This window comes from Hippopotamus amphibius, chromosome 8 (assembly GCF_030028045.1).
Source record: "Hippopotamus amphibius kiboko isolate mHipAmp2 chromosome 8, mHipAmp2.hap2, whole genome shotgun sequence".
Classification (NCBI taxonomy): Eukaryota; Metazoa; Chordata; class Mammalia; order Artiodactyla; family Hippopotamidae; genus Hippopotamus; species Hippopotamus amphibius.
The window spans coordinates 145,963,652-145,980,059 of NC_080193.1; the positions used below are offsets into that span (position 1 = coordinate 145,963,652).

Below are 16,408 nucleotides of genomic sequence, written 5' to 3' on the forward strand. Positions count from 1 at the left end.
ATTGTAGCTGTCCAGTTTTCCCAGCACCACTTATTGAAGAGGTCGTCTTTTCTCCATTGCATATTCTTGCCTCCTTTGTCAAAGAAAAGTTGCCCATATGTGTGTGGGTTTATCTTTGGGCTCTCTATTTTGTTCCATTGATCTATATTTCTGGTTTTGTGCCAGTACCACGCTGGCTTGATCACTGTAGCCTTGTAGTATAGTTTGAAGTCAGGAAGCCTGATTCCACCAACTCCATTTTTCCTTCTCAAAATTGCTTTGGCTATTAGGGATCTTTTGAGTTTCCATACAAATCGTAAAATCTCTTGTTCTAGTTCTGTGAAAAATGACATTCGTAATTTGGTAGGGAGTGTCTTGAATCTGTAAATTGCTTTGGGTAGTATAGTCATTTTCATTATATTGATTCTTCCAATCCAATAATATGATATGTCCCTTCATCTGTTTTAATAGTCTTTGATTTCTTTCATCCATATCTTATAGTTTTCTGCATCCAGGTCTTTTGCCACCTTGAGCAGGTTTATTCCTAGGTATTTTTTTCTTTTTGTTGCAATGGTGAATTGAAGTGTTTCCTTAATTTCTCTTTCTGCTCTTTCGTTGTTAGTGTATAGGAATGCAAGAGATTTCTGTGCATTAATTTCGTATCCTGCTACTTTACTAAATTCAATGATTAGTGCTAGCAGTTTCTGGTAGAATCTTTATGGTTTTCTATGTATAATATCATGTCATCTGCAAAGGGTGACAATTTTACTTCTTTTTTTCCAATTTGGGTTCCTTTTATTTCTTTTCTTCTGTGATTGCTGTAGCTAAAACATCCAAAACTCTGTTGAATAATAGTGGTCAGAGTGGGCACACTTGTCTTGTTCCTATTCTTAGAGGGAATTCTTTCAGTTTTTCACCATTTAGAATAATGTCTGCTGTTGGTTTGTCATGTGCAGATTTTATTGTGTTGACGTAATTTCCTTCTATGCCCATTTCCTGAGTTTTTTTAATCATAAATGTGTTGAATTTCATCAAAACCTTTTTCTACATCTATTGAGATGATCATATGGTTTTTATCCTTCAGTTTGTTAATATGATGTATCACATTGATTGATTTGCATATATTGAAGAATCCTTGCATTCCAGGGATAAACCCCACTTGATCATGGTGTATGATGTTTCCAATGTGCTATTGGATTCTGTTTGCTAGTATCTTGCTGAGGATTTTTTCATCTATATTAATCAGTGATATTGGCCGGTAATTTTCCTTTTTTGGGATATCTTTGTCCGGTTTTGGTATCAGAGTGATGGTGGACTCATAGCGTGAGTTTGGGAGTGTTCCTCCTTTTGCTATATTTTGGAAATCTTTGTAAAGGATAGGTGTTAGCTCTTCTCTAAATGTTTGATAGAATTCACCTGTGAAGCCATCTGGCCCTGGGCTTTTGTTTATTGGGAGATTTTTAATCACAGTCTCAACTTCAGTACTTGTGATTGGTCTGTTCATATTTTCTATTTTTTCCTGGTTCAGTTTTGGAAGATTGTACTTTTCTAAGAATTCATACATTTCACCCAGGTTATCCAGTTTATTGGCATAGAGTTGCTTGTAGTAGTCTCTCATGATCTTTTGTATTTCTGTGGTGTTGGGTATAACTTCTCCTTTTTCATTTCTAATTCTTTTGATTTGCGTCTTCCTTTTTTTTTCCTTATGAGTCTGGCTAATGGCTTCTCAATTTTCTTTATCTTCTCAAAGAATCAGCTTTTATTTTTATCAATGTTTGCTATTGTTTCCTTCATTCCTTGTTTGTTTATTTCTGATTTGATCTTTATGTTTTTTTTTTTTTCCTTCTGCTCACTTTGGGGTTTTTGTTTGTTTGTTTGTTTTTTCTCTAATTGTTTTAGGTGTAATGTTAAGCTTTTTATTGCAGATTTTTCTTGTTTCTTGAGGTAGGAAAGTATTGCTCTAAGCTTCCCTCTTAAAACTGCCTTTGCTCCATCCCATAACTTTTACATTGTTCAGTTTTCATTGTCATTTATTTCTAGGTTTTTTTTATTGCCTCTTTGATTTCTTCACTGATTTCTTGGATGTTTTATAATGTATTGTTAGCCTCCATGTGTTTGCATTTTTTTTGCATTTTTTTCTTGTAATTGATATCTAGTTTCATAGTGTTGTGGTCAGACAAGATTCTTGATACAATTTCAATTTTCTTGAATTTACTGAGGCTCGATTTGTGACCCAGGATGTGATCTGTTCTAGAGAATATGCCATGCGCACTTGAGAAGAAAGTGTGTTGTGTAGTTTTTGGATGGAATGTCCTATAAATACCAATTAAGACAAGATGGTCTAATGTGTCATTTAAAGCTTGTGATTCCATATTTATTTTCTATTTGGATGATCTCTCCATTGGTGTAAGTGGGGTGTTAAAGTCTCCTACTACTATTGTGTTACTGTCGATTTCCCCTTTCATAGCTGTTAGCATTTGCCTTATGGACTGAGGTACTCCTATTTGGGTGCATAGATATTTACAATTGTTATAGCTTCTTCATGGATTGATCCCTTGATCGTTATGTAGCATCCTTCCTTGTCTCTTGTTATAGTCTTTGCTTTAAGGTCTAGTTTGTCTGAAAAGGGTATTGCTACTCCAACTTTCTTTTGACTTCCATTTGCATGGAATATCTTTTTCCATCCCTTTACTTTCAGTCTATATGTGTCCCTTGGTCTGAAGTGGGTTTCTTGTAGGCAGCATATGGAAGGGTCTTGTTTTTGCATCCATTCAGCCATTCTGTGTCTTTTGGTTGGAGCATTTAGTCTATTTACATTTAAGGTGATTATTGATGTGTGTTCCAATTACCATTTTCTTAATTGTTTTGGGTTTATTTTTGTAGGTCTTTCCCTTCTCTTGTGTTTCCAGCCTAGAGAAGTTCCTTTAGCAACTGTTGTAAGGCTGGTTTGGTGGTGCTGTATTCTCTTAACCATTGCTTGTCTGTAAAGCTTTTGATTTCTCTGTCAAATCTGAATGAGATTCTTGCTAGGTAGTGTTTTATTGGCCCTAGGTTTTTCCATTTCAAGATTTAAAGTATATCCTGCCACTCCCTTCTTGCCTGCAGAGTTTCTGCAGAAATAACAGCTGTTATCCTTATGAGTTTTCCCTTATATATTATTTGTTGATTTTCTCTTGCTGCTTTTAATACTTTTCCTTTGTGTTTAATTTTCCTTAGTTTGATTACTATGTGCCTCAGTGTGTTTCTCCTTGGCTTTATTTTGTATGGGACTCTCCACACTTCTTGAACATGATTAAATATTTCCTTTCCCATGTTGTGGAAGTTTTCCACTATAATCTCTTCAAATATTTTCTCAGATTCTTTTTTTTCTTTTTCTTCTTCTGGAACACCTATGATTAAAATATTGGTGTGCTTAATGTTGTCACTGAGGTCTCTGAGATTGCCTTCCATTCTTTTTATTCTTTTTTCTTTTTCCTGTCTGTGGCAGTTATTTATAACATTCTATCTTCCAACTCACTTATTTATTTTTCTTCCTCAGTTACTCTGCTGTTTACACCATCTAGAGTATTTTAAATTTCAGTTATTGTGTTTTTCCTTACTGTTTGTTTGCCCTTTAGTTCCTCTCAGTCCTTATTAAATGTTTCTTTTATTTTCTCTCTCTCTCTCTCTCTTTTTTTTCCGAGATTTTGGATCATCTTTACTATCACTACTCTGAATTCTTTTTCAGCCAATTTGCCTATTTCCTCTTCATTTATTTTGTCTTGTTTGTTTTATCTTGCTCCTTTGCCTGCAAGTTGTTTCTTTGTTTTCTTATTTTGTCTAATTTATAGTATTTGCTTTCTCCTTTCTCTATTCTGCCTCAACGTAATGGCTCTTGTTCTTCTTTCCTGCCCCCCGTGGTGGGGTTGGCCCAGTGTCTTGAGTAGGCTTTGTGATGGGAGGGTCTGGTGCCTCATTTCTGGTGTGTGGATCTGACTCTTTATCCTCTGATGAGCAGGGCTGTGTCAGGTGGTGTGTTGTGGGGTGTCCATGAGCTTAATATGGCTTTAGGAAGTCTGTGTGATTATGGACGGTTTTGTGTCTTGTTTGTAGTTTGTTGTGAGGTATCCAGCACTGGCAGTTTCAGGCAACCAGGTGAAGCCAGATCTTAGACTCTGTTAGAGACCTCCATAAGAATTCTCTGCCATTAATCTTCCCTATGGCTGAGGACTCTCTAGTGGTCTAGTATACTGTGCTTGGTGCTGCCTCCCCACAACCTCTGACTTGACTTCTGGTTGAGGAATCCAGACTTCTGAGGTCACTCCTCCTGGCTATAAAGGGGATTAAAAAAGACTATCCAAGCCCCAGACTAATGGTAAAAGGTTAAGTCAAACAAACAGATACTGAATCAAGGAAACGTACATGCACAAGAAACACAAAAACAGAAACCAAGAGAACATAAAGCACTAGAACAACCTGACAGACGATTCCCAGAACACAAACAGAAAATTAAAGAGAAAACTGACAAAAATTCAAATCAAAACAAAACACAAACAAACAAACAGGGAAATTGTGAAAATGAGGACCAAATATAACAGGGACCAAATAGAAACAGGGAGCAAATATAACAAAGGGGGAAAGAACAACCAGATAGACAGAAGATACCCAAAACAAAATCAAACAATTATAACTAGAACTGAGATAAAGACAAAACCTAATTAAAAAAAAAAAAAACCCAAAGCAGTGTGTCATCTGAAGAATAAAGCAAGGAAACAGAGCAGACCAATAATACTGATTAAAAGTGTAATAAGGTAAAATAAAATAAGAAGGGATAGAACAGAAGGGCATGGTATGGCTGGAAATATAAAAGGAAAAAGAAAAATATAAAATAAAATAGAAATGTATTAAAGATAAGAAGAATAAAAGATAGGGGAGATAAACTCAGTACTATAAAAAGGCTTGCTAGAAATAGAAATATATAAAAAGGCTAAAAATAAAAATAAAAGTAAAAAATAGACTAAAAAATGTTATAAAATGTGAAGATCCCTTAGGACTATATTACAACAAAAAAAATTTTTAAAAATCTAGAACTGGCCACAGAATGGACCAGATCAATATAAATAATAATAATAATTCTGTCTCCTTGGGCTCTCAGCTGTAAGTGTCCTTGTACACACCTTGAGCCTCAGACCCCCTTTGCCTCCCCAGGAGGCCCTCTTCTGCCTCTGGGTTGGACTCTGGATCTGCTGTGGGTCCTATGGGGTCCACTTAGGCTCTGATCTGGCCCAATTCCTGTGAGTGCTTGCTCCCACAGTCCACAGCTGCCAGAGCTAGATCTTTTCCATTTGTGGGAACATTCATTGTCTACTGAGATATTCCAAAGACATGGGGTCTACCTAGCTGATCATGAGGTTTAAGTTTGCAGCATGTATATCTGATGGAAAGATTTTATAACCTCTTCCTTAGTCCCCCTGGCCCTGGTGTTCAGCTTTGGTTTTGTCTATGCTTCTGCATGTGGTCTAACTGCCAGAGTCTGGTCCTGAGGCTGCCTTGGAGCCCTTTGGATCTGCCTCAGTGAGGGCCTCCTTTATTGTTCATCTGCAGATGCAGGTGTTTGGGGAGAGAGAGGCTTTGGTAGTGACATCTCTCCCTGTGTGTGACTCAACAGTAGCATCCTGTTTGGATCATGGGAGCCCCAGGGTGATGCTGAATGTGTAGGGATGCCGGCAGCTGTGGGTAGGAAATCTGGTCTTAGTGTGGTTCTTTACTTGTGCCTGGGGAAAGGCGCCTGATGGGCAGCCCTCAGGGAGCTTTTTGTGTTACTCTGCGACTAGCAGTGTTTCCTTTATTGTTCATCTGTGGGGAGAGAGAGGGCACAATAGTGGCTCCTTCCCCTGCATGTGAGTCAGCAGTAGCACCCTGCCTGGCTCCCAGGAGCCCTGGCATTGGCGGTTCCAATTGCAGAGGGATGACAGCAGGCTTGTCTATAAGCTAAATGTCTCCAGAGATGTCCTTCTCTGCAGACTTCTGGCTCTTGGCAGCAGGCACACAAGGCCAGGCCCATCTGGGAGCTTTTTCTATCCCTTGTCAACTGCAACAGCCAGGCCCAGAGGGAGCCTCCCTTTGTTCATCACAGGTGCCAAAACAGAGGCTACACCCATGGCTCCTCCCCCCTGCTTGTGAGTCAGCAGTAGCATGCCACCACCATGGCCACCCAGCTTTCCCCGGTAGGCATTCTCCCCTGCAGATTCTTCCCTCCTGTCTCCTCAGTCCTTCTCCCCGCAGCCAACAATGTTTCTCACCCTAAACCAGTTCTCTGGTTCCAATATTCCAACTCCCACACCCCCTGTACAGCTGTGAACCCATGTCTCAATCTGGGACACACAGAGCTGTGGTGCAGACCATCCGAGTGTTTTTCACTTTTCCCGTCTGCCACAGATCAGCCACTTCATCCTCTTTGGACAGCCTCAAATGGCTCCCTTCTGACCCAATCAAATTCCCCATTGCCGAGGTGGTTCCCCATCAGATAAGGGGGGTTTCCCTGAATTAGGCAATCTCTTCTATTTCAGCGACTCCCACCCCAGGGTGTGGGACCCATCCCTTTCCTTTCTTCTCCTCCTCTTTCTCCTTTTTCCCCCCTCTGTCCTACCCAGTTATATCAGGAATTTTGCAGCCCTTTCTGGTATCCAAGGTCTTCTACTACTGTTCAGCCAGTTTTCTGTGTGAATTATTGCATCTTTTGATGTATTCCTGATGCATCCATGGAGAGAGATGCACTAGACGTCCTTCTACTTCGTTGTCATCTTTTCCCCTCATATTTATTTTTATTTCTTCCAGTTTTTACTTTGTATATTTTAAATCTGCATTAATTGTACACAAATTTAAATTTTCATATCATCCACTTCAATTGAACATTTTAATTGTGAAAAGTCCCTTTATAAGCAAGTTTTACCTCCTGAAATCTCTTTTGTCTAATAATTATTGAGATACAGCAGCTTTTTTTTTTAAGGGTATTCATGACACAGCCTTCCCAGCTTTTTAATTTCATATTTTCTATATTTTAATATTAAGCATATATCACCTTTATACTTTGGTTTGGAATTTCTGTCCAGATTAAAATAGCTTGTTTTAACAGCTATATTTATTCTGTCTGCAAGGAGGGAAGTGCCCGCTCATGGCTGAGAAAGGGCTGTGCTTCTTCCACAGGCTCAGACTCCTGCACATCATTCTTTATCACAGCAACACGCAAGGATGAAGCAGAGGAAAAGGAAGGGCTGTGGGCCAGGAGGTCACACTGCGGCCCTGGGGAGGCATTTCCAGGAGGGGCCACTGGGTCCCTTTATGTTGTCTTACTTCTTACCCAGTGAACCCCACAGCTCCCAAATGGATTTCGGTCTTCCTGCACCTTCTGTTTGGGGCTGACATGTATCAGAGGAGTTTGGACACGGGGTTCTATCTTCCTGGGACTCAGGGAGTTGGGAGTCCCAGTGCACTCAGAGCCCAAGTCTCACCTAATTGGTTATTTGAGGCTTCAAGTCCCAGCTGTGCCAGGTGGAGAGCATCTTCCCAGCAGAGTGACCCAAAGATGCAGGTGCCATGAATACCAGCCAGCTGAGGGGACAAGACAAAGAGGGACAGGAGAGTTGAGCTCATCCCACCTTCTGCTTAAAACAAGACTGAAGACATTCCTGCAGCAGGAACTTGGAGCACCTGGCCTGACACTCACTGGGACGCCAGGTGCCCTCCTCTGTTCCCCTTCCTCTCTCACTCCACTACACAGGAAGCCAGGGCTGAACGGGGTGGGGGGACCTCAATGCCCCCTCATTATCTTCAGCACAGACCTGGGTCAGGAGCCCTGTCCACACTGAGAGCAGAGGGCCCTGGGTGAGTCATGCCCCTCCTGACATCACAGGAACAGTGCAGGCATTGCTCAGCAGGCAGGGGTCAGCATCACTGACAGGTGAGTCCTGGGAGCATGGAGCCTGAACAACACTGTCCTCCCACCTCCACCTGTACTGGGCAGGGTCAGTCAGGGCAGTGGGTCTGAACTTGAATGAGAGCAGAATGAATCAGGGGTCTCGTATAAACATGGGCTTAAATTCAGTGGCCTGAGACCTTGCATTTCTGACAACCTCTAGGCAATTCTGTTGCTGCAGGGCCTTACACCACACTTAGCTAACTAGGTTTACAAGTAAAGGACCCAGAGTTTAGTCATTACACATAGAGGCTGACAGACAACAGCGGATTCTTCTGCTTCACCCAACAAGGTATTTCTAAGGCTCAACTCACAGGCAGGTTTACTGAAGCCACCACAATAGTCCCACTGGTTCATCTCAACGAGCCACAGGAATGTGTGAGTTTGTTTTTGCAAAAACCAATCATGAGCTGGTGATTTCATTTCCATATGAAAATGACAGTCACTCCTCATGCACTCCCCCAGGCATCCTAAGGGTCAGTTTTGTGATAAGCCAAGGCCCCTGAGGTAGACAAAGTGTCCTGGGAAACAGAACAGAAACATGTAGCTGGGAATCCGAGGGGACATAGAAGCAAGAGCATGAGCCTGGGATGATGGGGAAAAGGTGGTCACTCTGGTTACAGTAGCTCCCTTGTGTGTAAGAGCAGGGTTTGGGCAGAGATGGACAGCAAATCTTGGCCATCATGAATGTGAGTGTGTGCCCAGGACGGGGTTGGGAGTTCAGGGTGGGCGGCCATGGTGTGTAGGGCAGACCACCAATTCCACTCTTAGCAGCAGCTCCAAAACTGTATTACACTGGACCCTGCCTGGTCAGCGCAGCTCAGACTGTCTCCTCTGCTCTCATGTGAGGATTGGGGTCAAGTCTCCCAGGAGAGGAAAGCTGGAAAGCCTACAATATCACTCACCCACTCTTTGTTGAAAACTATATATGAACTGTCTTGGACCACCTTCTAAGAGAACTTTCATCACTCCTCCACAGCTACTACTGACCACCCAGCTTCCGCCTGCACTCTCCCACTCCTGGGGAGCTCACTCCCTCCAAAGTCAGCCAGCTCTGTGAGGCTGCAGATCTGCCCTCTTAGAAAATGTGGAATCTGCTCTGAATCAATTTTCATCTTTTCCCTAATCCTCCTCTCTTTCCTGGGAGGCACTGTGGTTCTATGCCAAACCTCCTTTGCCACACTTCCCTCTTTAGGCTTCATCTCCCTTAATCATTCCTCTAGGCATCACACAGCTGGTTCCCATGTTCCATGGGAGTGTGGTGGTCAGCCCTGCCCAGGACAGACAAGGGAGGTCTAGGCTGTTACAGGAACCGGAAGGAACACCCAACTGGTGGATCCAGACATTGAAGTAGCTGTGACAGTGTTGGTGGCTTGAGTTGCTCAAAACAATCACCCCACAGAGTGTGTCGAGGAGCCATGGGCATGTAAGCTAGAACAGAGAGAGGACATGTCTATATCTTGAATGTGTCCCAGTCCCTGTTCTGCTGGTTCTCAGACCACAGAGATGGGCTTTCTCTTCTCCATGAATTATCTAATACCTGGGCTTTGCAGGAAAGAAGCCTCAGATTCTCAAAGATGCAGAGATATCTGTCGATGGTTACCATCATGGTCCCATCTCAGAGACAAAGACGCCAAGTAGAACTCAGGGTCTGCAGAAGAGACAGACACAGCACCCACATGAGCCTGGTGAGAGCTGATCCCAGCCTGGCAAGGAGCTGGAACTATCACTGGGTCATGTCCTGATGGCATGGACTTAACAAGTTCTGAAATTAAAGAATGAGTAAAATAAGGGGCAGAAAGAACAGGATTAGATATTTGAGCGAAGCACAGAAATGGCACAGCTCAAAAGCATCCCCATGGGAAGGGAGAGTATATCTTTCAAAGCAAGGATGGGGAGATGGAGGCCACCCTTACACTGTAGGCTCTCAGGTCTTCAGGAAACCTAGAACCACCCCATAGCAAATGCTCAGTGTGTCCCACAGAGTGAGTGCTCCAAGCACACTTAGGAATTAGTATATCAGAAGAAATGTTTACATTTCATGTCAGTCAAAGCACATCTAGAAAAACAGTGGGCATCTAGTTGTCCCTTTACCAGTGGGAAGTGGGCCCCTGAAAGGTCTCTGTTCTCTAAGAGAGGATGACATTGTGACCTTGACCCGCTTCCTCTCACTGCCTCCAATATGCTCTCTCCTCTCCGTCCCGTGTCACCCAGCTCAGGGCCATGTCTCCCCACAGAAATGGAAACCTCTCAGTGCTGTCTTTACAAGCATTTGTGCTGGAGGGATTTGCTGGTGGTCTGCAGACCCAGGCCCTGCTCTTTGCTCTGTTCCTGGCCCTGTATGTGGTGGCCGTCCTGGGGAACCTCACCATGATCATGGTCATCACCCTGGATGCCCGGCTGCACTCCCCAATGTACTTCTTCCTCAAGAACCTCTCCTTCCTGGACTTGTGCTACTCATCTGTCATTATCCCCAAAGCCCTGGCCAACTTCCTGTCCTCCTCCAAGGTCATCACCTTTGAGGAATGTGCTACCCAATTCTTCTTCTTCTCCCTGATGGGCACCACTGAGGCTTTCCTCTTGGCCGTAATGGCCTATGACCACTTCATGGCTGTCTGCAGCCCCCTGCACTATCCCATCACCATGTGCCCCTCTGCATGTGCACGCCTGGTGCTTGGCTCCTACTGTGCAGGCTGCTTCAACTCCATTTTGCAGACCAGCTTCACATTCAGCCTCCCGTTCTGCAGCTCCAACCACATTGACCACTTCTTCTGTGATGTGATCCCCCTGCTCCAGATCACTTGTACCAACACAGCCAAAAACAAGCTGGTCATGTTTGGCCTCTGTGGCCTCATCATTGTGGGCACCACACTCGTGGTCCTCATCTCCTATGGCTACATCACAGTGACCATCCTGAAGACGAAGTCAGGAGCAGGGAGACACCGGCTCTTCTCCACCTGTGGCTCCCACATGACAGCCGTGTTCCTCTTTTATGGGACTGTCTTTGTCATGTATGCCCAGCCAGGAGCTGTGGAGTCCATGGAGCAGGGCAAGGTGGTCTCTGTCTTCTACACCCTGGTCATCCCGATGCTCAACCCCCTCATATACAGTCTGAGAAACAAGGACGTGAAGGATGCCCTGCGGAGACTGGGCCAGAAGCTCAAAGCCACGTGAAGGAGAATGGCTAAGGAGCGGCCAGAGAGACAGAATGTCCTGAGGGCAGCATAAGAGGGTTTCATGTTTGGCACTACTTTTAGTTTGATGAATTCATTCCTCATTCATCTAATTCATTCTTTCATCCAGCATTTCATTCAACCCTTCCTGGAAGCACATCATGGACCACAGATTGCAAGTGTGAGATGCAGAGATGGATAGTACCTCTTCTTTGCCACCAGCAAGACCCTTATCTCAAAATCTGTGGAAAACAAATATCAGAGCAATGAACAGAGCATTGTAAAGCACATAGGTCCCAAGTTCGACATCTTCAAATGAAGGTATGCAACTAAACAAACTCTCTGGCCACTCCCCTCACGTCTTCCCTGAATCTAGTGTAAATATGTGTTCAGCAATCTCCCCTGGAGAATGTAGAAGGGAAGCCTTAGGATACTCAGCCTTGCCCCTTCCTTGGTGACAATCTGGGGTGACCACAGCCAACTAGGGGGAGTTAGAAGGACCGTGCTTCCCCTAAACACTGTGCATGGCTGTTCCTCCATCTCCTCCTTCTGATCACTGATGCTACCACCCCCAACACAGCAGCTGAGTGCCCCTGTGCTCCTGTTTCAGATGATCCTAGTGCACCCTGTTCTGTGTGTCTCCCCTTAGACAGCAGCTGGGAGCTCCAGGGATAAACAAGGATGCCTGATACCCAAAGTTCCACTGACCCTTTATAATTCAGCCTGGCAGATGACAGTGTCCTGACTACTTGTGAAGACAGCAAATGAGGCTTTGTCAGAACAGGCACCTCTGAAGAAGGATGAAGGTCCTGGTGGCTGCAGCAGAGAGCAGGGGATGGAGAGAGAAGGCTCAATTTCTTGACAGAGAGCACCATTCCCTGGCCCTCTGTCCCACACTGCCTGGGACCCTGGACCCTCAGCCTTGATCTGCCCATTCAGAGTTCCCATCTCGTGCTCCATGGACATAGCACACTGTCTGGACTCACAGCTCAATGGTCTACTTATTGTGTCTCCCGTTGGGAATCATCCACTCCCATGGTCACTACCAGGAGGGACGTTTTCTCTGGACACAGGGGTGCTCTGTACCACGTAGGTTTAGTGGGGATGTGCCCTGCCTCTCTGATCACAGCTCTCCATCCCCCTGTTCTCCCTGCTCAGGAGAACTTGGGGAGGGGCTGACATCTAAGTTATCAGACTACGGCTGATGATAACTCAGTTGGAACCTACTCCAATGTCCCTGTTTCGTTTTTGTTCCTGCTGTCTCATCTCTGAGCTTCCTGACATATATTAGTGTATCCATCTGATATAATGCATTTTTTTCTTGAGAAGTTTCCGCAATTTTCTTTTCCATATGTGGCATGCCTTGGCTTTTTCTCATGCAACACTATTATTCTATCTCCACTCTCTTTTCCCCTCATTCCTTTCTAGTCCCCCTCCTCCCCCTCCACTTTCTCCTTCTCCTCTTTCTGTTTTCTTCCTTTTCTTCTTCCTCTTCTCCTCCATCTCCTCCTCTTCCTCCTCCTCCTCCTCCTCCTCCTCCTCCTCCTCCTCCTCCTCCTCCTCCTCCTCCTCCTCCTCCTCCTCCTCCTCCTCCTCCTCCTCCTCCTCCTCCTCTTCTTCTTCTTCTTCTTCTTCTTCTTCTTCTTCTTCTTCTTCTTCTTCTTCTTCTTCTTCTTCTTCTTCTTCTTCTTCTACTCTCTCTCTCTGTCTCTTGTATTCTTCTGTCATTCCATGGCATTTTCAAAAGGATATTCTTGGGCTTATAACATCTTAATCCAAATTTGAAAAGGAGAAAAGAAAATACAATCTTTTTCTTTCTCTTACAAAAGAGTACAATTATCATTGATATGCAAAATTTAATTATACACACAGTAAATAATCAGTGGTCCTTGTAGAAGAGCATTAATTCTGACTCCAGAATAAATTTAGGAAGCTCATCAGATATTCAATGGAATGGAAATTCTCCAATGGTCTGGAAAAAATGATATTTAAAAGCCCTACGGATTATCCTTTTGTCCGTGTTACCTACATTTCAGATTGTAGGGAAGATCTCTGTACAATGTTAGAAGCAGTTTATTTGGTTTGTTCATCCCATATATACATTGCATCCTGTGCTACATAGCAGGTTTTCAGCACATATCTACTGACTGATTATAATTTGAGTTCAGTGTTATCTAGTCATTGAACTCCAAAATATACATGACATAGCTCTAGTTATGTTAATATGATAAGTATAGAATAAACACTTTAAATTTGAAGACCATATTGAAGCTTTAATTCTGATTCCTGGCTAACTTTTTTAAAAGCTTAACAATTTTTAGTGTTTAAAAATAACATTTAGTTGTAATTAATTTTAAGTGTACAGTTTAGTAGTGCTTAATATATTCACCCTGCTGGGTAACAGATCTCCAGAAATTTTTTCATCTTTCAAAACTGAACTGTATACCAGTGCAGCATCAGCTCCTTATGTCCCTTTACCTCCAACATTGGTACCCAATATTTTACTTTCTGTGACTACTTTAGATTCCTCAGGTAAGTAAACCAGAATATTTGTCTTTTTCTCTCTGGTTATTTTCCTTAGCATAATTTCCTCCAAGTTCATCCATGTTGCAGTAAATGACCAGATTTTCATCTTTTTAAAAGTTGAATAATATTCCATCATATATATAGGCCACATTTTGTTTATCTGTTCATCCACCAATGAGCTCTTGAGTTGCTTCACCTTTTGCCTGTTGTGAAGCAGGCTGCTATGGGTGTGCCAATATCTCTCATAGTTACTGTTTTCAACTTGGAGGGGGATATGTACTCAAACATGTGATTACTGCATTATATAGTAATTTTTTTTTAATTTTGGGGGAACCTCCAAAGTACTTTTCACAGTACCTGTACCAATTTACGTTCCCATCAACAGTGCAAGATGTTCCAGTTTCTCCACTTCCTAGTCAACCTATATTCTTTTCTTTTTTATTTTTTTAGAGTAGCCATCCTAATACTTGTGAAGTATTGTTAGTATCTCATTGTTGTTTTTTATTTTAATTTCACTAATGATTAGTGCTGTTGAGCAACTTTTCATATGTTTGTTGGCAGTATGTAGATCATCTCTAGAGAATATGTATTTGAGGACTTTGCAAATTTTTCAGAGTTACTGGTTTTTACATTGTAGAAAATCTTTCTATATTCTGGATATTACCTTCTCATGAGGTATAAGATTTGCAAACATTTACTCCCATCGCATAGGTCGGTTTTTCACTCTGTTTCTTAAGCCCTTTAGTGCACTGATTTTTAATTTTATTGTAGTCTCCATTGTCTGTTTTTTCTTTTGTTTTCTGTGCTTTTGGTGTCATATTAAAGATATCAAACCAACAAGAAGAGTTAACAATTTGAAACATATACACCCAAACACAGAAGCACCTAAAAAAGGACAAATATCAATGAACATAAGGGAAAGTTAACATTAATACAATTATAATAGGAAACAATGCCCCATTTCTACCAATGGACAGATCATCCAGACAGAAAGTCAATAAGGAAACAGTGCCTTTAAATGACTCATTACAGAAGATGGAATTAATTGATATATACAGAATATTTTATCCCAAAACAGCAGAATATACATTCTTCAAAGTGCACATGGAACATTCTCCAGGATAAATCACATGTGAGGCTACTAAATAAGTTTCAATCACTTTAAGAAGATTGAAATCTTAACAAACTTGAACAATAAAATCATTTTTTTGTCTTACAAAAGAGTACAATTATCATTAAAATGTAAAATTTAATTATACACACAGTAAGGAATCAGTGGTTCTAGTAGAAGAGCATTAATTCTGACTTTGGAGTAAATTTAGGAAGCTCATCAAATATTCGATGGAATAGAAATTCCAAATTTATTAGAAGAAATGAAATAATGAAAATCAGGACAGAAATAAATCAGACTAAAAATAAAGAGAGAAAGAAAAGAAAATATCAATGAAACCAGAGCTGATTCTTTGAAAAGATAAACAAAATTGATAAGCCTTCAGGCAAATTCATTAAGAAAAAAAGACAGGGCCCAAATAAGTAAACTCAGATATGAATGAGGAGAAGTTACAACTGATACCATAGAAATGCAAAAGATTATAACAGATTACTGTGGACTATTATAAGCCAATAAAACTGACAATTTAGAAGAGTTGGGTAAATTTATAATATTGTGGTTTCCCAAGACTGAATGAGGAAAAAATCGAAAATCTGAAAATCCAATAATGAGTAAGGAGATTGAATCAGTAATGGAAAACCTTCCAATAAAGAAATGCCATGGACCAAATGCTTCCATGGTGAATTCTAACAAATGCTGAAGAAGAATTAATGCAAGTACTTCTCCAACAGTTTCAAAGTATTGAAGAGGAGAGAACATTCTCAAACTCATTGTATGAGTCCAGCATTACCCTAATACAAAAGCCAGATAATGATGCAACAGGAAAAGAAAACTACAGACCAATATGTCTGATGAATATAGATGCAAATGTTCTCAACACATTACTAGAAAACTGAATCCAACAGCAATTAAAATGATCAATCATACACCATATTCAAATTGGATTTATCCCTGGGATGCAAGAATGTTTCAAGATACACAAATCAAAAAAAGTGATACAAGACATTAGCAAACTGAAGAATAAAAATCATATGATCAGCTCAATCCCTGAGATAAGATAATGAAGGTGTATTGCTGACCTTGGCAGGTAAAAGTAAACTGTTTCACTGCCCTCCTGTGTCAGTCACCAGGGCCACCATAACTAATGAACACAAAGTCGATGACTTATACCAACAGGAATTTACTCTCTCACAGGTCTGGAGGATAAATGTTAAAAATCAAGCTGTCAGCAGGACTTGCTGCCCTTGAAAGCTCTAGGAAGACATTCTTCCTTGCCTCTCCCTAGCTTCTGGGGGCTCCTGGCATCCTTGGCACTCCCTCCTCCGTGGATGCATTGCTCCAACCTCTGCCCCATCTTTACATAGCCTTCATCCTTGTGTCTTTGTGTCTCTGTGTCCTTTCCTCTTCCTATAAAACACCAGTCTTTGGATTTAGGGCCCAACTAATGCAGTATGCCCTCATCCTAACTCACTCATTTGGAAAGACCCTGTCTCCAAACAGGGTCATATTCTGAGTTTCCAGATTGACCTTGGGTTTTTTTTTGGGGGGGGAGGTGTGACACTATTCACCTTACTATAGTGGTGTTCCATATGCTTTAAGGGAATTTATATTCTGCAGCTGCTGACTGTAGTGTTCTATTTATGTCAAGGAGGCACATTTGGTTGA

At 42.0% G+C, this 16,408-nt stretch overlaps 1 protein-coding gene across 1 annotated transcript; it reads left to right on the top strand.

Annotated features, from left to right (window-relative positions):
- The first annotated feature begins 10,156 nt into the window (after positions 1 to 10,156).
- On the top strand, positions 10,157 to 11,107 carry LOC130859618 (olfactory receptor 12-like). The gene has a single exon (XM_057747201.1). It carries the CDS (start codon positions 10,157 to 10,159, stop codon positions 11,105 to 11,107), a length of 951 nt encoding a protein of 316 aa, XP_057603184.1.
- Positions 11,108 to 16,408: the final 5,301 nt, after the last annotated feature.